The 20629-nt window shown below is 43.9% G+C and overlaps 1 protein-coding gene across 1 annotated transcript in view; it reads left to right on the forward strand.

Moving 5' to 3' along the window:
• ADAM7 (ADAM metallopeptidase domain 7) overlaps positions 1 to 20629 on the forward strand; it is a 44793-nt gene continuing 24164 nt past the window's right edge. Inside the window, exons 1-7 of the mRNA XM_038747348.1 lie at positions 1 to 37; positions 980 to 1092; positions 7588 to 7664; positions 10422 to 10500; positions 12154 to 12230; positions 14570 to 14756; positions 17518 to 17580. Coding sequence (XP_038603276.1) covers positions 1 to 37; positions 980 to 1092; positions 7588 to 7664; positions 10422 to 10500; positions 12154 to 12230; positions 14570 to 14756; positions 17518 to 17580 — 633 coding nt within the window. The remainder of the gene's footprint in view (positions 38 to 979; positions 1093 to 7587; positions 7665 to 10421; positions 10501 to 12153; positions 12231 to 14569; positions 14757 to 17517; positions 17581 to 20629) is intronic.

Genomic DNA, 20629 nt, shown 5'->3' on the forward strand with positions numbered 1-20629 from the left:
ATGCATGACGGAAACTATATTGTCATAAGAAACCTTAGTATTATGGAGGAAAAGGAATTGAATGTAGCATTCATACTAAGTGCAGAGATATATTGGGGAATAAAGTTGTCTGGCCCATGGGATTTTATCTGGCTGCCTCTTCACCCATGAAACCTCCCACTCAAAATTGTTCTGAACGTTTTGAAGTGATTAGACAAAGCTGAGGAGATAGCAAAGCAGTCATCTGGATGGAACACATTTCTGCCATGCATTAAAGTCCTATTTAGTGGTATCATCTTTGTTTCACCTCCATTGACTGCGGGGTTTCACAACAACGTATAGTTTGGCTCAGTGAAAAGTGCACAGGCTTGGGAGCCAGAGGTTGTGGGTTCAAATCCCCGCTCCATCGCTTGTCAGCTGTGTGACTTTGGGCAAGTCACTTAACTTCTCTGTGCCTCAGTTACCTCATCTGTAGAATGGGGATTAATATTGTAAGCCCCACATGGGACAACCTGATCACCTGGTGTCCTCCCCAGCGCTTAGAACAGTACTTTGCACATAGTAAGCCCTTAACAAATACCAAAATTATTATTATTATTTTCTTCATGGGTTCAAAGAAACTATTTTGGCAAGGTAAAGAGAAGAGGGAAAAGTGTCCTTCTAGACATTTGGGCAAAGAAAGCCTCTACACATCTCCAAAAAGGGCTTCCAGTTGACTAAAAGGTGACCAGCACCATCCAACAAAGGGTGTGTCTACCCCCTCTATTTGTCCTAGAGGCAGCTATATTCCATTTAGGAGTAGGATAGATGAATCATGCTGTTTAAAATCTGGATAATTCAATCAATTGTACTTATTGATTGTTTACTACGTGCAGAGCACTGTACTAAGCACTTGGGAGTACAGTACAATTAGCATACATGTTCCTTACCCATAGCAAGCACTACTCTTCACCCGTGGAGCAGTTATATTAATACCAGACCTTTTATCCTTTCTTCCTAGAAATGACTTTAAAGGAAATGCTTGGAGAATGGGATTATGAAGTGGTTTTTCCTCAAAAACTTCATGTCCTACAGAAAAGACATGCAACGGAAGATCAGGATCCAGGCAAACAGGTATTTGCTTGATACAGTCCCACAGACTACTTCTGGAGGAAGCATTAAGTTAGGTGTATGGTAGTCCTTGATCCAAATCAATCAAATCAATCGATGGTATTTATTGAGCACTTACTGTATGCAGAGTAAGCAGCTCTGTACTGAACTAAGTGTTTGAAAGAGTACATTACAACAGAGTTGGTAGACATGTTCCCAGCCCACAAAGAGCTTACAGTCTAGAAGGTTCAAAGGTAAACACTGTCCCCAGCATTGTTGCCAGGAAAGCCCCTACCCAAATCTTTTAGAAATTGTATAATCCTCCCTCTCCCTTAGTTCAGCCCTTTAGACCAGCAGAAATGGTCATTTTTGTTACAGAAAGCAGCCCTTGGACAAACCAGAGTTAAGAGATTGGAAGATTAGTTGGTGTACAAAACTGGTTTTCTCACCAAATTATCATCAACAATATCAATAATATTTGTTAAGCACCTACTGAGTGCAAAGCACTGTACCACTCACTGTTATATTCTCCTAAGTTTTTAATTCAGTACCCTGCACAAAGTAGGCACAGAATTAATTCCATTGATTCACTGTCAGGGAGAGCAGTGAGACACACATTTCCAGCCCTCAGTGAGATGGCAATCTAAATCACATCAAGGATCCCCCTGCCTCTAGACTGCGAGCTCACTGTAGGCAGGAAATGTCACTGTTTATTATTGTATTCCACTTTCCCAAGTGCTTAGTACAGTACTCTGAACACAGTAAGTGCATACGATTGAATGAATGAATGAGTGATTTCTGAAAAAGACAAAAATAGCTAGTAGTCTGGTTCAATGCTCCCATGCTAGTGTTAAAAACTGAGTTTTTGGTTACAGTGACATGTTGACTAAATAGAAACTACAGAATCAAACTGTTGAACAGTTGATATATCTCTCTAGTCTGCAGATCCACCGGTGAATGTTTTAGGGCCAGGAGAATCATGCTGTCTATCCTATTCTTTGCGATTATCAACATTAACAGTTTCCCTCAGGAACTTATTTTTAGTTAAACATCCACAAAGCATCTTCACTTTGATTTGCTTTGCTTCAGTTTCACTTTATATTGAGGATACGAAAATGATTTGCAGCAGCATCTAAAATGGGGATTGCTTAGCTGTACATGTAAATGTATATGTCCATCATTTCCAAAAATGGCTCTACTCATGGTGAGAGCAACCCACACATGCTACCATGGCAACTAGGATCGATGCTTAAATGGTGCTATCTTCCCCATTGTTCTCGTATAGATCTTTTCCTTCACTAGAGGTTGGGCCCCAAACAGGACCTGTCTCTGTTTTCTAGCCTGCCTCTTGGCAGTACAACAAACACACAAATTACGATTCCAGCAAAGGTGCCACACAAAACTTAAAAGGACGATGAGAAGTCTGGTACAAGAAAATCTTCAGTGCTCTTCTTTGATGTCACAAATAACCTGGGATCAATGCTACAAAGATGAGGAGTGTTGCCTTAATTAAGCCTGAAGCTAAGACCAGGCTTTCCAGTCTGAACAAGAGAGAAGCTTCCTCTCACCATCTCTAGCCATCTGTCTTGACTTCAGAACTAGACTGCTACTAGTTTTACCCACTCCTCTTCTCTGAAGTAATACAAGAACAATGTCATTATCTTAGACACTGTGAACCCATGCATCCATCAAGGAATCCTAGTTTATAAGACGTGGCACTTAACCCAACACCTCAGCTGAACATGTCCAAAGCAGACTTCCTCATTTTCCCACCCAAATTACATTCTCCCACTGACTTTCCTGTCACTCTAGGCAGCACAACCATCCTTCTTGTCTCACAGGCCCATAATCTTGGCATTTTTCTTGTCTCATCTCTCTCATTCTACTCATATATTCAATCTGCCACCAAATCCTTTCACTTCAACTTTAGCAACATTGTTAAAATCCACCCATTCCTCTCCATCCAAACTACTATCACTTTAATTCAAGTACTTATCTTATCCCTCCATGCTGACCTCCTTGTCTCCTGTCTCTCCCCACTTGAGTCCATATTTCACTCTGTTGCCCAGATCATTTTTTTTACAAAACTACTTAGTCCTTGATTTTCCAATCCTCTAGAACCTCCAGTGGTTGCCCATCCACCTCCACCTCAAACAGAAATTCCCTACCATTGGTTTTAAATCATTCAATAACCTTGCCTACTCCTACCGTACCTTACTCCTTTCTTCTAAAACCCAGCTCGCACACTTCACTCCTCTGATACCAACCTATCATTGTACCTTGATCTTGTCTATCTGGCTGCTGACCTCTTGCCCACATCCTGCCTCTGCCCTGGAATGATGATGATGGTGGCATTTATTAAGAACTTACTATGTGTAAAGCACTGTTCTAAGCACTGGGGAGGTTACAAGGTGATCAGGTTGTCCCATGGTGGGGGCTCACAGTCAATCCCTATTTTACAGATGAGGTAACTGAGGCCCAGAGAAGTTAAGTGACTTGCCCAAAGTCACACAGCTGACAATTGGAGGAACCAGGATTTGAACCCCTGACCACTGACTCCAAAGCCTGTGCTCTTTCCACTGAGCCACGCTGCTTCTTCTGCCTTCCCTCTTCATATCCGACAATCACACTCCTCTTCAAAGCCTTATTAAAAGCATATCTCCTCTGAGAAGCCTTCCCTGATTAAGCCCTCATTCCTCTTCTCCCACTATCTTCTGCATCATCCTTGTACTTGGATTTACACTCTTTGTTCACCTGGGGTCTACCTCCCTGAAAAGTTTTATTTGCTGTGAGAGAAAGGCCTGGTGAAATTCCCAGTGAGCTCCACTATTTTGTAGCCTCAGGTCCTGAGCCCCTGTGTCTAATCTGGAAAGGGAAAAAGCCAGGTCTGGCAGCTCCCAGGCTATATGTGGCTCCTGGTTTCTCACTGGGACCGCAACACGGCAGCTGGGCTCCTACCCAAAGCAAGCCCTGGCCAAACTGGAAATGGCCCAGGCCTCCTTCCCCAGTGGGGTGTTAGACCTAACCTGTTGACCCCAGCTTCCCTCAGCCCCACAGCAGTTATGTACATATCTATAATTTATTTGTTTATAATGATGTCTGTCTCCCCTTTTATACTATAATTTGTTGGGTACAGGGAATTTATCTATCAACTCTGTTGCACCCTGTTCTCTCAAGTGCTTTGTACACTGCTGTCTATAGAGTAAGCATTCACTAAATCATTGGTGTTGAGAAGCCAATGAGTCCATTCTACTGTCTCCAGGAAGGACTGAGCCTAATCGATCCCACACTGATTGTTGTTTGCTTAAAAATCTCCAGAGGTTCCCTAGCTTCATAGGTCAGGGCTGAATTTGATTTTGTTTAAATGCATTTCTGTTTCAGCAGCTCAATCAATCAATCAATCAATCGTATTTATTGAGCGCTTACTGTGTGCAAAGCACTGTACTAAGTGCTTGGAAAGTACAAGTCGGCAACACATAGCGACAGTCCCTACCCAACAGCGGGCTCACAGTCTAGAAGGAGGAGACAGAGAACAAAACCAAACATACTAACAAAATAAAATAAATAGAATAGATATGTACAAGTAAGATAAATAAATAAATAAATAAATAAATAAATAAATAAATAAATAAATAAATAGAGTAATAAATATGTACAAACATATATACATATATACAGGTGCTGTGGGGAAGGGAAGGAGGAAAGATGGTGGACATGGAGAGGGGACAAGGGGGAGAGGAAGGAAGGGGCTCAGTCTGGAAAGGCCTCCTGGAGGAGGTGAGCTCTCAGTAGGGCCTTGAAGGGAGGAAGAGAGCTAGCTTGGCGGATGGGCAGAGGGAGGGCATTCCAGGCCCGGGGGATGGCGTGTGCCGGGGGTCGATGGCGGGACAGGCGAGAACGAGGTACGGTGAGGAGATTAGCGGCAGAGGAGCGGAGGGTGCGGGGTGGGCTGTAGAAGGAGAGAAGGGAGGTGAGGTAGGAGGGGGCGAGGTGATGGACAGCCTTGAAGCCCAGGGTGAGGAGTTTCTGTCTGATATGCAGATTGATTGGTAGCCACTGGAGATTTTTGAGGAGGGGAGTAACATGCCCAGAGTGTTTCTGGACAAAGGCAATCCGGGCAGCAGCATGAAGTATGGATTGAAGTGGGGAGAGACACGAGGATGGGAGATCAGAGAGAAGGCTGATGCAGTAGTCCAGACGGGATAGGATGAGAGCTTGAACAAGCGGGGTAGAGGTTTGGATGGAGAGGAAAGGGCGGATCTTGGCAATGTTGCAGAGCTGAGACTGGCAAGGTTTTGGTGACGGCTTGGATGTGAGGGGCGAATGAGAGAGCGGAGTCGAGGATGACACCAAGGTTGCGGGCTTGTGAGACAGGAAGGATGGTAGTGCCGTCAACAGAGATGGGAAAGTCAGGGAGAGGGCAGGGTTTGGGAGGGAAGACAAGGAGTTCAGTCTTGGACATGTTGGGTTTTAGGTGGCGGGCAGACATCCAGATGGAGATGTCCTGAAGGCAGGAGGTGATGCGAGCCTGGAGAGAGGGGGAGAGAGCAGGGGCGGAGATGTAGATCTGGGTGTTATCAGCGTAGAGGTTATAGTTGAAGCCGTGGGAGCGAATGAGGTCACCAAGGGAGTGAGTGTAGATCAAGAACAGAAGGGGACCAAGCACTGAACCCAAGCACTGAACCTTGGGGAACCCCCACAGTAAGGGGATGGGAGGGGGAGGAGGAGCCTGAAAAAGAGACTGAGAATGAATGACCAGAGAGATGAGGAGAACCAGGAGAGGACGGAGTCTGTGAAGCCAAGATCGGATAGCGTGTTGAGGAGAAGGGGGTGGTCCACAGTGTCGAAGGCAGCTGAGAGGTCGAGGAGTATTAGGATAGAGTAGGAGCCATTGGATTTGGCAAGCAGGACGTCATTGGTGACGTTTGAGAGGGCAGTTTCCGTGGAATGTAGGGGATGGAAGCCAGACTGGAGGGGGTCGAGGAGAGAGTTGGTGTTGAGGAATTCGAGGCAGCACATGTGGACAACCCGTTCAAGGATTTTGGAAAGGAATGGTAGGAGGGATATGGGACGATAACTAGAAGGTGAGGTGGGGTCAAGAGAGCGTTTTTTTATGATGGAAGAGACATGGGCAGGTTTGAAGGCAGAGGGGAAGGAACCAATGGAGAGTGAGCGGTTGAAGATGGAAGTTAAGGAGGGGAGAAGGGATGGAGTGAGAGATTTCATGAGATGAGAGGGAATGGGGTCTGAAGCACAGGTGGCTGGAGTAGCACTTGAGAGGAGGGAGGAGAGCTCCTCTGAGGATACTGCTGGGAAGGATGGGAGAGTAGCAGAGAGTGTTGAGAGCCAGAGGGTTGGAGAAGGGGTGGGGGGGGGAGTGACTTTGGGGAGGTCAGACCTGATGGATTTAATTTTGTTAATGAAGTAGGAGGCCAGATCGTTGGGGGTGAGGGAAGGAGGAGGGGGAGGAACCGGGGGCCTGAGAAGGGAGTTGAATGTACGGAAGAGCTGGCGGGGATGATGGGCATGGGTGTCAATAAGGGAGGAGAAATAGTTTTGTCTGGCAGAGGAGAGGGCTGAGTTAAGGTAGGACAGGGTATAAAAAAATAGAAAGAGTGGTTCCTATCCCATTTCAGAGGGTTCTGGGTAGATAAGTTACCTGATGTGATTTGGCACAATGTCACCCTTGGTGCCCATATAATAACAATATTAATAATAACAATTGTACTTGTTCAGCATTTACTTTGTGCCAAGCACTGTGCTATTATCTGGGATAAGTACAAGATAATCAGGTTGGACCCAGTCTCTATCACACATGGGCCTCGCAGGCTAAGTAGGAGTGAGCAGGATTTAATCCCCATTTCACAAATGAAGCAACTGAGGCAAAACAGAGAAGTTTATTTTCTTGCTCAAGGTGTTGGAAATGGGATTAGAACCCAGGTCATCTTACTCCCAGCCTATGCTCTTTCCACTAGGCCACACTACTTCCCAAAACAGGTAGCCCTTTATTAAGTCTATTTTAATATAGCTATCATTAATTGAATATACAGTATGCTGCACATTTTCTGCCTTTCCCATCCATCACTCACGCTGGCTAAGAATATCTTCTAATTTAGGATTCTTCTTCTTGGAGACATTAAATACAAGTTCATTATAAAACCAAATTCTCCCTCTTCAGCAACTTCTGAATTCGAAGTTGAAAAGTTCAATCATTCCATTTTTTAATGTTAAGCATTTACTATGTGCCAAGCACTGTACTAAGCACTGGGGGAGATATAAGTTAAAAAGATTGAACACAGTCCATGTCCCACATGGGGTTTACAATCTTAATCCCCATTTTATAAATGAGGAAATTTAGGCACAGAGAAGTAAAGTGACTTACCCAAGGTGACACAGCTGACAACTGATGAAGCCATTCCATTTGGTATGGTGAAGGCTTTGGGGGACAATAATTTCAAGATTGAGGGAGTCAAAATCATCTTTCGTTTCCCCCATGATGATGTTAATGAATGTTTGCAGGAAAAATATGAAGCAGAATTGCAGTATCAAATTATGCTACACGGAGAAGAAGTGGTGCTTCATCTGGAAAAAACAAAGTAAGTTCCATTATAATTTGAAACTATTGGTCTTACGCTTCTTGTCTTCAAGAGACCTGCAGAGATTACCCCTTGACAATTAACGGGGCAGAAATGGGAATCCCATGCAAGCATAGATATAGTTGCCCTGGGAATATTATTGCTTGTCAATTGCTAACCGGGCTTCCCACTGTAATCAATCAGTCATATTGAATGAGTGCTTACCGTATGCAGAGCACTGTGCTAATGCTTGGGAAAGAGTTGGTAGACACATTTCCTGAACACAAGAATTTTTCATCAATACCAATAATGATGGTATTTGTCAAGCACATACTGTGCCCCAAACACTAGGCAGTGGGGTACATACAAAATAATCAGATGTACCCAATCCCTGTCCCTCAAAGGGCTCAAAGCATGAGTAGAGAACAGGTGTTATACAGAAGAGGAAACTGAGGCACAGAGAAGGCAAATGACTTACCCAAGTTCAGACAGTATGCAAGTGGCAGAGCTGGGTCTCCTGAACCCCAGTCCATGCTCTATCTACTAGGCCACACCGCTTCCCATTAGAGGTGGTGGGCTAATCTTCAGGCAAATTTGAAGTGTTAAATCTCATTGGTTAGCCTGTGCATAATCCTACAGAATCATAAGCACCACCTGATATGCAATCTATTGTAAAAGGCACAAAATTTCAAAGCTTTAGCACTAGACGAACAAGTCTTTTTCATCCCCAACTACTGGAACTGTTAAAAAAGAAGCTTGTAAGTAATCTAGAGAAGAAAGGAAGTTCTTATAAATAGTTCTCCCTGTGATTGGTGTCAGGTCACTTAATATTTGCACCTCTCCTACTTGCCACCCATTCACCCACACTCTCACAGTTTGAGTGGAAGGAGGGAATGGAAGTTTGAGCAGACAAATCCACACTTTCGGGACCATATGGTGAGTCCCCGACTTCACATTGACCCCTCTCATCTCTTGTAAAAACTGATCAGCTGATGGTTAGGAAGAGGTTAGATTAGGATTTCACTGTTTTCTTTTTGATGTTAATTTACACTGGAACCTGGCTAAAGATTCCAGAGCTGTAGCATAGGGCCCTGATTCTGCAAGCCCCAGACAGGATTAGGTTCTGGTTAAGACTCACTTCCTAACAAGGATTGTATTTTCTGTAAATATTAGAATCTGTGCCCCGGGGGTCTTCATGACTGTGTTCAAAATGGAAAAAAAAAATTCCCTGTTAAAGCATATAGAAACCAAAGCTTCTTTTTATTTAATGCTATTTGTAAAGCACTTACTATGTGCCAGGGCCTGAACTAACCACTGGGGTAGGTACAAGATAATCAGGTTGGGCACAGTCCATATCCCACATGGGGCTCATAGTCTTAATCCCCATTTAACAGATGACATAACAGGCACAAAGAAGTGAAGTGACCTGCTCAAGGTGACATAGCAGACCCATGGCAGAGCTGGGATTAGAACTCAGGTACTCAGATTACTGGGCCCATGCTCTTTCACTAGACCATACTGCTTCCCTCTCTTGTTAGAAATTACTCTTGATTGGAATAAACCAGCATAGGGGTCAAGCAAGGTTTTAAAGCAGAGTCTCACAGGATCTCACACCTGGCACTTCTTTGGATGGACACAAGGACAAGTTGTTTCTGGGAAGTGCTTCCAGGTCTGGCATGAGAGAAAGAAGAAAGAAGAGGGTACAGCTATCTGTTCGAAAGGTGATTGATTACTGTGGGATTATATTAATGGCAATTAACAGCCCCAAGCACCTATGGGAAACTCCTCATGGCTTGGCTCACCTGACAGGCAAAGTGCACAGCTGAGAGTAGAGGTGAACATGCTGTTCGAAGCAGAATATGACACGGCAGGTAGTCTGAGGGCAAGGAGCAATTCTGTGGTAGAAGGGTGAGTCCTAATTGATCTTAGGTAGGGTCAGAGGGTCAGAAGGATGAAGAAAGATGATATTTAGATGTATCAAATCTTCCTAGAACCCACAAGGCCCCTCTGACTCCCTGGCCAAATACCTGGAGCGTAAATGACAACACGGTCATCCATCGGGCTTCAAGGCATTCAATCAACTCTCTCTGTGCTACTTATCCTCACTTCTCACCCAGTGCCCCCCAGCTTGCACACTTTGTTCCTTTTGAGACAGTCACCTTGGTATAGCTCATTCTAGTTGCTCTCATCACCAGGTTTTAACTCATGTCCTCACTCCTGCCTGATGATCTTTCCCTCTTTACATCTGGCCAAGCAAACTGCTCTCCTCATCTTCAGAGACCTGATGAAAACCCCTGTTCTCCAGAAGACGTTCCCTGATTAATAGCTCATTTCCCTACCCTATTCCTTCTCACCCTCAACATGGCCATTTTTGCAGTTTCACCTACCTAAGCTCTTAGTACTCATTCCCGTGTCCCTCCAGACGCACTCCCATCCATATCTTTAAACTCTGTTTCTTACCCCTACTCAAAATTTATTTCAGTGTCTGACTGTCTTACTAGATTTTAAGCTGCATATCAACTAACACTATCTTACTCTCATAAGCACTTATTCCAGTACTCTGAACAGAGTAAAACCCTGAATAAATGCTATTAATAGATTTGAACTTTTCCTGTTGAGACCTATGTGATGCTTCAATCTCTACCTTTACTGATGGAAAAACACATTATTTGAGTTTGCAAATAAGCACATGCACACTTCGTGTGCAGTGGCCTTTAGCCCTGATAACCTAGGTATCATTATTTGATATGAGTAACCTTCCCCTTTTTCTTTTCTCAGGGATCTTCTGGCCCCAGACTACACTGAAACGCATTACTCGATCAGAGGAGAGGAGGTCACCACCAGCCCTCAGGTCTCGGTAGGGAATGGAAAGCTCCACTGGGAGCTGCCCTTCCTTCATCCCTGTCACCTCCGCAGGTGCCTAAGCAGCACCACCAACAAGGAGCATCTTCAGAGTTTAATCAAAAACCCTCAGTAGAAGCTCCTGTCTTATCTCAGGGCTTAATAGCAGAACTGTAAGTGCCAATTTCCATTTGAACTGCAAAATCATGGAGCCGGTGGGGGACCTTGTGAGCCATGGGATATATCTGCTGCCTTATTCCAAGGGTCTAATAAGTTTCTTCTGTTTTTGAAGGATTCATTTCTCTAATTTTACACAGTCATTTCAACCTTCCTTCTTAATAATACTATGTGTCCAGCACTGTACTAAGCACTGGAGTAGATACAAGGTAATCGCGTTGGACACAGTCCCTGTCCCACATATGAGTCACAGTCTTAATCCTCATTTTACAGATGAGATAACTGAGGCACAGAGAAGTTAAGTCTCCAAGGTCATATAACAAAGTGGCAGAGCTGGGATTAGAATCCAGGTCCTTGACTCCCAGTGCTCTAACCACTAGGCATACTGCTTCACATCTTCTGAGATGTGAGCAATCTCAGCCAATTAAATGCTTCTGGAATCCCTGAAATAAAGGAAAATGAATTGGGTTCTTTCTTCTTTGAAAGTTATAGGGCTAAGGGTGAAGAATGACACTTTCAAAGTTTCTAATTCCCAGAAGGAATCTTTGAAATTCTCCTGCACCCACTGAACAGGGAATCTCCATGGATCACTTTAAATTAGTTCCCTTAGTTTAACTTCCTGAAAAAAAAGCCTAAGCTGCTTTTTACAGCAGGAGGCTACAGCAAGAGGCTGGCAGTTAGGATTAAGGTAAAAAACCTTGGGACCCCTACTACAACTGTTGGTGTGGGTTTTCTTTTCGAACTGCTTAATCTTAGGAGTTAGAGAGGATACCAGTGCCTCACCAGGAAAGAGAAACTACATGAAAGAATTGATTACAATGGTAGTTATTTGTACAACACCTTTTGGACTCTCTTTCCACCAGTCAAGATTCTGCTGGGACAGTGGGTGCCACAAGCAATTAGATGGTCAGGAATGCAGAACTTTGTAAATTGCGTTTAAGAACTTTACATACTAATTCAATTTCTCGCAACAAATTAGCATATACTTTTTTTAATGGTATTTGTTAAGCCCTTATTATGTATCAAGCACTTTTCTAAGCATAAGTAAATCAGACTGAATGCAGTCCCGGTCCCACCTGGGGCTCACAGTCTAACTAGAAGGAAGAACAATTTTGAATCCCCATTTTGCAGTTGAGTAAACTGAGACACAGAGGAGTTCAGTGCCTATGGTCACAGAGCAGGCAAGTGAAGATTCATTCATTCATTCATTCAATCGTATTTATTGAGCACTTACTATGTGTGATGCAATTAGAACCCAGGTCCTCTGGACCCCAAGCCCATGCTCTTTCCACTAGGCCATGCTGCTAACCCATTGATGTTCCACCAAAACCCCATAGATTGCAAAGGCAGACACAGGTAGACAGAGGTCACAAAAAGTTCACTGAGCAGACTGCGATACATCTCCTGCAATAGCAGCTTCCTATGACAAAATGCCAATATTTCGAAACAAAACCTTCCAGCAACATAACTTGTTGCCTCTCTCCCACTTCAGGATCACTGCTATTACCAAGGACACATCCTAAATGAGCAGGTTTCCATGGCTAGTGTCAGTACATGTGAAGGTTTGAGGTGAGTAGACCCCTTTCATAAACCACAAAAAGTTCTCTCATTTCCCTCCACCCCCCATATTTTTTTTTTGGTATTTTCTAAGGGTTTACTATGTGCCAGGCAGTGTACTAAGCACTGGGGTAGATATAAGCTAATCAGGTTGGACATAGTCCTAGGTAACTGAGACACAGAGAAGTTAAGTAACTTGCTTAAGGTACACAACAGACCAGTGGCAGAGACAGGATTAGAATCCAGATCCTTCTTACTGCTAGGCCCATGCTGTATCCAACTAGGCCATGCTACTTCTCTCTAGGCTATGCTGCTTCTCTTCAGGGTAATCCTAAAAGGCTTATTATAAAGTAAGAAAGCCCTTTGGGACCTTGTTAGCCACCACCTGGAAGCCATTTCAGATTTCCTTCCAGATGGTCCTATAAAATATACAAGTTCCAGGGGAGTGTCCTAGAATTTGAGCTAGTGATCAAAGGCACCATCCTTGGAGGGGATGGTTCTGAGAATTACATTTACATCAGTTCATTGGCTAAGTGCCAGAATTTGAGGAAACGGTGGCCAGGCTTGAAAAAGTTGGAAGATGGATTCCTCAGTGCTCTAAGATGTTTTCCAGTGGGAGCTGCTCCTTTGACAATCAGCCTCCCATGCCAGATTGGCAAGTTGAAGAGAGGTGGGAAGGAAAATGGGCTTTCCGAAAGACCATCTTTAGGCTCTGACTCCCAGAGGGACCAAGAAATGGTAAAGAAAACTGTGGAAAAGGAGGTGACTGTGTCACATTAGACCATTGATTTCTCTCCCCTCCTCACAGTCAGTCAATAGTATTTATTGAACATTTAGTGTGTACAGAGCACTGTACTAAGCACTTGGGAGAGTACAATATAACAATATAACAGATAGATTCCCTGCTTATAACAACCTTGAAGTCTAGAGGGAGAGACAGACATTCCTATTAACAAATTACAGAGATATACACAGGTGCTGTGGGACTGGGAGGAGGGATGAATAAAGGGAAAAATTCAGAACTTTACTGAATAAAGGAAACTAAAGAAAAGGAAAAGAGGGCTTAGTCAGGGAAGGCCTCTTGGAGGAAACATGCCTTCAATAAGGCTCTGAAAGGGGGGAGAGTATTTGTCTACCAGATACGTGGAGGGAGGATGTTCCAGGCCAGAATTGGCAGTGATCACAAGGTATAGGCTCCATTCATTCATTCATTCATTTAATCATATTTATTGAGCACTTACTGTGCACAGAGCACTGTACTAAGCGCTTGGGAAGTACAAGTTGGCAGCATATAGAGACGGTCCCTACCCAACATCGGGCTCACAGTCTAGAATGGGGAGACAGACAGCAAAACAAAACATATTAACAAAATAAAATAACTAGAATAGTAAATATGTACAAGTAAAATAGAATAATAGATATGTACAAACGTATATACAAGTGCTGTGGGGAGGGGAAGGAGGTAAGGCAGGGGGATGAGGAGGGGGAGGAGGGGGAGAGGAAGGAGGGAGCTCAGTCTGGGAAGGCCTGGAGGAGGTGAGCTCTCAGTAGGGCCTTGAAGGGAGGAAGAGAGCTAGCTTGGCGGATGGGCAGAGGGAGGGCATTCCAGGCCAAGGGGAGGACATGGGCCGGGGGTCGACGGTGGGACAGGCGTGAACGAGGCTAGTTAGTTAGAACGAGGTTAGTGGCAGAGGAGCAGAGGGTGCAGGCTGGGCTGTAGAAGGAAAGAAGGGAGGTGAGGTAGAAGGGGGCGAGGTGATGGAGAGCCTTGAAGCCGAGAGTGAGGAGTTTTTGCCTGATGCATAGGTTGACTGGTAGCCACTGGAGATTTTTGAGGAGGGGAGTAACATGCCCAGAGAGTTTCTGCAAAGATGATCCGGGCAGCAGCGTGAAGTATAGATTGAAGTGGGGAGAGACAGGAGGATGGGAGATTAGAGAGGAGGCTGATGCAGTAATCCAGTTGGGATAGGATGAGAGATTGAACCAGCAGGATAGCAGTTTGGATGGAGAGGAAAGGGCAGATCTTGGCGATGTTGCGGAGGTGAGACCGGCAGGCTCCAAACCTCTTCCCCAGGTAAAGGGGGAAATAGGAGACAGGGGGCTGGTCTTTTTCCCCAAAAAGGCTATCAGCAACCTGTCAACAATTATTCATCAGAGAAAAGCAATGTTTTCTGCTTTCTTCCCCCCTCATCAAATGTACCTGGTGGCATATTTGCAAGTTATGATCTCATTCCATCACTCATTGTTCTCTCTGGGGTGATATGTCCAAACTCATTGAAACAGAACTGGTTTAGACCTAAGTAATAACTGGTGGGTGTCTGGAAGATGTTTGTATTTCTCTCGACCCACAGGGGATACTTCAAGCGACGGGATCAAAGGTACCTCATCGAACCTCTAAAGTTCACAGATCAGAAAGAACATGCTGTCCTCAAGTATGGACACAAGACCCACAGTGCAGTTAATGGCACCTGTGGAGTGCACCACCTATCCAAGAGACAGGCTGGTGTCCAAACCTCCAAGTCAGACCTCAAGCCAGAAGTGAGTGCAATTTTTTTACCAGTTTTATCCTGGAGAAATTCACATGCATGGGCTAACCTGATCTGGGCATGGAATGGCAGCTCAACACAGCAGGTTTTGAAGGGGGCATGTACCTTTCCCGTGAGTTGCCTAAAAGAAACACACAAATGAGAAGCATGGAAAAAAGGTCAATGGAGAGGGAACAGTTGAAGACGGTTGTTAGTGGAGGGAAGAAGGAAGGGGGCAAGTGCTTTGATAAGGTATGAAGGGATGGGGTAAGATGTGCAGGTGGAGGGGGTGGATTTTGAGAGGATGCAGGAGATCTCTTGATATATGCTGGAAAAGATGGGAGGGTAGAAGACAGGGCAGGAAAAGGGAGGGACTGGAGAGTAGCAGGGGAGATATTTTAGGGAGATAATAATGGTATTTATTAAGTGCTTACTATGTGCCAAGCAGTGTTAGTTTCAATTTTCTCAATAAATTATGTGACCAGGTCATCAGGGGCAAGAGATTGAGAAGCACTGTGACCTAGTGGAAAGAACATGGGCCTGGGAATCAAAGGACCTGGGTTCTAATTCCCATTCCACCAAATGCTTGCTGTAGGACTATGGGCAAATCACTTAATTTCTCTGTGCCTCAGTTATCCTGTTCTTCCTCCTACTTAGACTGTGAGCCTCATGCAGGACAGGGACTGTGTCCAACCTGATTAACTTGTATTTACCCCAGTGTTTAGAACAGTGTCTGACACATAGTAAGCAATTCACAAATACCATTAAAAACAGATGAGGTAGGAGGGAGGGCAGGGGGTTAGGGTTAGGGTATTGAGGGCATCAATTTGATCATCACAGAAAGGTAGTTTGACTACGGAGGCTAATTGGGGCATGATGACTGAGAAAATTGGATGGGGTCAAAAGATTGGAGGTCTCTGGGGGAACAGGACAGTGAGCAAGGAGAAGGAATTGTGGGAGGGAAGGCAGATGAGGCAGTTGTGGTCAGTTAGAGAGATTTCAGAGTGGGTGAGGGTAGAGACTGTTCAAGTAACTAGAAATGATGAGAAAGAGTCTGTACCCAAGTTGGTGAGTGGGCGAGATGGGGTGGAGTGGGAGGTCAGTGGAGTTGAGGAGTGAGAGAAAGCAGGCAGTGTAAGGGTCTTTGGAAAGATCTATGTAGCTAGGAAAAGCAGCATGGAATAACAGAGAAGCAGTATGGCATAGTGTATATAGATGGGCCTGGAAGTCAGAAGGTCATGGGTTCTAATTCCAACTCTGCCACTTGTCTGCTGTGTGACTTTGGGTAAGTCACTTCACTTCTCTGTGCCTCAGTTACCTCATCTGTAAAAGGGAGATTAAAAATGTGAGCCCCATGTTGGGCAGGGACTGCATCCAATCCTATTTGCTTGTATGCACTCCAGGGTTTGGTACAGTGACTGGCACATAGTAAGCACTCAACAAATACCATAATTATTATTATTATTATCATTATTAAATTGAAGTCCCCAAGGATCAGTGTAGGCATAGAAAAAGAGAAGGAACGGGAGAAAGGGATCAAAACGGTTCAAAACGTTGGAGGGTGGGCTTGGAGGGGGGTGGCCTGGAGTGAGTCATAGAGGAGGATGACATGGGCTTCAAAGGAATGGAAAGTGAGGAATGGAGGAGGTGGAGTCGTGCAAAAGTGGCACTGGGGAGTGAAAAGGAAGCTGACTTCTCCACCCTTTTCCAGTGAGTCTAGGGGAGTGGGTAAAGATGAGGCCCCTCCTCTAGAGAGAGCAGCAGGGAGACAGTGTTATTTGGGGAGAGCCAGGCTTCACTGATGGCAAAGAGGAGCAGTGACTGGGTCACGAACACATCAAGGATGAAGGGAAGCATTCCCATAACGGAGCAGGGGTTCCGCAGTCTGATGTCCTGCAATCACTGGCATTTTCAAAAGGTTGAGATGCCATGTTAGTTTTATTGGAGTGTTACCGCTGAATTTTATTTGGCAGATGTGATGGACTTGCTGACTATATTTCAAAAAGTGTTCTGGGTTTCTTTCTGTGGGAGATAAGAGTTAATGCCCTTGATACTTTCTACTCTTCATATTCTCCCTACATCTCCATTCCTTAGCCTTCTGGTCCACTCCATATTTGGCAAGCAGACAGACTAATTGTAGCCCATCTGTATCAGATAATGGGACTCCAGCCTGGAGCTACCCTACAACATCAGAGTTCTATTTTTCCTATCAGGTTGAAAGTCAACTACCTTATTCAACAGAATTCACTTTCAGGTGGTTTGACAAATAAATTCCTGCAGACTGGGAAGTAAAAAAAAACAAAAGATCTTGACAAATGGAACCTGGCTTGGGTTTAAGAACGTTGTTCACAGAACCACAGTTTTAGATTTGATAAATGCATATCATTGAACAAAAAATTTCTAATCTTTCCCATTGGTTTCCCTGGTACTTAAGAAGTGTCTATTTATTGTTATATTATACTCTCCCAAGCACTTAGAACAGTGCTTTGCACAGAATGCAATAAGTATGATTTAATGAATGAATAAGACCCTTCATCACCCTTTATCTCAAGTGTAAGATGTTCATTTTCAGTGGTTATAGGTAAGGTGACCTGAGATCCTTCAAATGATTTATCTGCTTAGACTGAGCCTCATGTGGATTAGGGACCATGTCCAACCTGTTTAACTTGTATCTACCCTAGTGCTTAGAATAGTAAGCACTTTACAAATACCATTAAAAAAAGATATGGTGGAGATGAGAAAGACTAACTGTCTTCTTTGGTTTTCCTGTAAAGTTACAGACATATCTTCAACAGAAAAAACATATTGAATTGTTCATTGTTGCAGATAATGCAATGGTAAGTTTTCAGATAAAGTATTTCAAGGTCATTCATCCACAGGCAAACATATGCAAATTGTATAAGGAAAAGTAATAAACAGATCAGACAGCAATGCTGAAGCCGGAGGGTCAATATTAGCTTTGAAAAGAAACCTCTCTGTTGCCATCTTGATTGACCACTTCTTCTTTAATTAGTTTGCTATCAATCAACGGTATTTATTGAGCACTTACTATGTGCAGAGCTCTTGGGTAGTACAAAGCAACAGAGTTCGTAGACCTATTCCCTGCCCACAATAAACTTACAGTCTAGAGAAGACTGTGATAGTGATGATTATTTTTCCCAGTACTGAGAGTGAGGGGGAAAGGAAGAGAAGTCAATGCCATTTCAGGTTCCTCTGGTCCTACCACTTTACAAATCCCCCAACAGCCTACCATGGGCAAAGCCTATCACTTTCATCACTAGTCACTACCACATGAATGCTTTCTCCTAACCCCATATGTGAATTACCACAATCTAAAACCAAACAAGGACACAACAGCAGGGGCAAAAAAATCAGCTTCACATAGGTAGAGCATGGGTTGAACATGGAGACGCATTTTTTAGAAGGTCCGGGTTTGTTCAGTTTGTTTGCATGGACTCTGTGACCAACCAGCACTCACCCACCATGATGGTAAAAAGTCATCACAATGGCCAGAGAAGCTGGGACAGGGACCCCAGCTCCAGGTTTTGGACTAGCTCGGGAGAGGGTGGGTGAAGGGCTGGAGAAGAGCAGACCAGTTGGCCAGCAGTTCTTTTTCAGAAGCTGCCACTTCTCCCGGCCTAAAATGAACAGAACTTGGGAAGCTGGGGCCCCTTTCCTGGATCGTCTCCCAGGTGCACGAATGATGTTCCATGTTCCTCTTGACTGTAAGCTTGTTGTGGGCAAGGAACGTGTCTAATGACTCTGTTGTACTGTACTCTCCTGAGCACTTAGTACAGTGCTCTGTCCACAGTAAGTACTCAATAAATACAATTGATTGATTGGATCCCTGGGAGGTGGGGCAGGCACTTAGTTGCCGACAGCCTTTTTTTATAATAATAATGATAATGATCGCATTTATTAAGTGCTTACTATGTGCAAAGCAATGTTCTAAGTGCTGGGGAGGTTACAAGGTGATTATGTTGTCCCACGGGGGGCTCACAGTCTTAATCCCCATTTTACAGATGAGGCAACCGAGGCACAGAGAAGTTAAGTGACTTGCCCAAAGTCACATGGCTGACAATTGGCAGAGCCGAGATTTGAACCCATGATCTCTGACTCCAAAGCCTGTGCTCTTTCCACTGAGCCATGCTGCTTCTTTATGGCATTTGTTAGGCAGTTACAATGTGTCAAACACTGTTCTAAGTGCTGGGGTAGGTAAGAGTTAATTAAGAGTCAAACACAGTCCCTATCCTGCATGGGGCTTACAGTCTGAGTAGGAGGGAGAACAGGTATTTAATCCCCATTTTACAATTGAAGAAACTGAGGCACAGAGAAGTTAAGTGACTCGCCCAAGGTCACACAGCAAGCACTTGTGAGAGTGGGGATTAGAACCCAGGTCCTCTAACTCCCAAGCCTGTGTTCTTTCTGTTAGGCCACGCTGCCGGTTCCAACAAGGAGTTTCCAAATTAGCTTTCCCAAAATACCGGCATTCTGAGGTTTGCAAAACAGGATTTCTCCATATATTTTATTACATTGGACCTAGAGACTTCCTAATGGGCCAAAAAATGAAAGATCCATCTCTGACTGAGTCTGATTGTTCTGGAAGGGATTCTATGAGGGTAACATCTCCCTCCCATTGTTTCATATTTCTGGCCCATTTCCAAACACTGCTTTTGGTGGCCAAGAGGAGGACACAGGAGCAACTGGAGATGTGAGCTGATAAGTGGTTTAGTGTTTACTTTGGTAAATGATTTTTAAAATTTTTGATAGGTGTCACTAATTTTAAAATCATACTGATAGATTATCTAATTTTTTGTGAAATAAAAGCGTAATGTGATATTTGCACCCAAACTGAAAATAGAGTGAACTCTCAGTCAATCAATCAATGGTATTTGAGTGCTTACTGTATGTTGAGCACCGTACTAAGGATCTGGGAGAGTCAATATGGTTAGAAACGATCCCTGCTAATAAGGAGTTTAAATTCTAACTCCGTCCCAACCACCATTCCTTCGGGATATGTGATCATTCAAGACATGAAACCTATTTCTGAATCTCCGCCACCACCCCCTGCTTCCCCAAAACACACACACACACACACACACACACACACACACACACACTGCTACATCCGACCGAAAGTTTTAATCTAGTGTAAGTAACTTTTCATGCACTCTGTTTAACCAAGAGTCAGTTAACCAGTAGCAGTTAAATATTCAGAAGGAACAAGGGGCAGGGCAGAGACACAAGGTCCATCACTAACAAGTACCACTTCCCAGAGTGTACTTAACATTAAAAAAAGCTACAAGGACATAACTTTGACCTAAAAAGGTAGCCATCTGTAAAAGTCAAGAAGATTTGAAGTAACTATCAAGTATCAGCTTCAGTTTATTTTTAGAATTAGCTGTGTTTAACCAAGAATAAGGAGCATGGCCCATTGGAAAGACCTCAGGCCTGGAAATCAGAGGGCCTTAGTTTTAATCCTGGCTCCACTATGTACCTGCTGTGTGACTTTGGGCAAATCACTTAACTTCTCTATGACTCAGTTACCTCATCTGTAAAATTAGGTAACTGACGTAATTAGAGGTAACTGAAGTAAACTAGAGAGTAGACTTGTTGGGGGCAGGGAATGTGTCTGTTTTATTGTTGTGTTGTACTTTTTCAAGCACCTAGTACAGTGCCCTGCACACAGTAATCACTCAATAAATGATTGATTAAAATGGGGATTAAATTTGTGAGCCTCATTTGGGACATGGTCTCTGTCTGACCTGACTGTCTGTATTTACCCCAGAGCTTAGGTATAGTGCCTGACACATAAAAATTGTTTAACAAATACCTTAAAAATAAATAAATAAATAAATAAATAAATAAATAAATAAATAAATAAAT

Source organism: Tachyglossus aculeatus, chromosome 5 (genome assembly GCF_015852505.1).
Source record: "Tachyglossus aculeatus isolate mTacAcu1 chromosome 5, mTacAcu1.pri, whole genome shotgun sequence".
NCBI classification, from domain to species: Eukaryota; Metazoa; Chordata; class Mammalia; order Monotremata; family Tachyglossidae; genus Tachyglossus; species Tachyglossus aculeatus.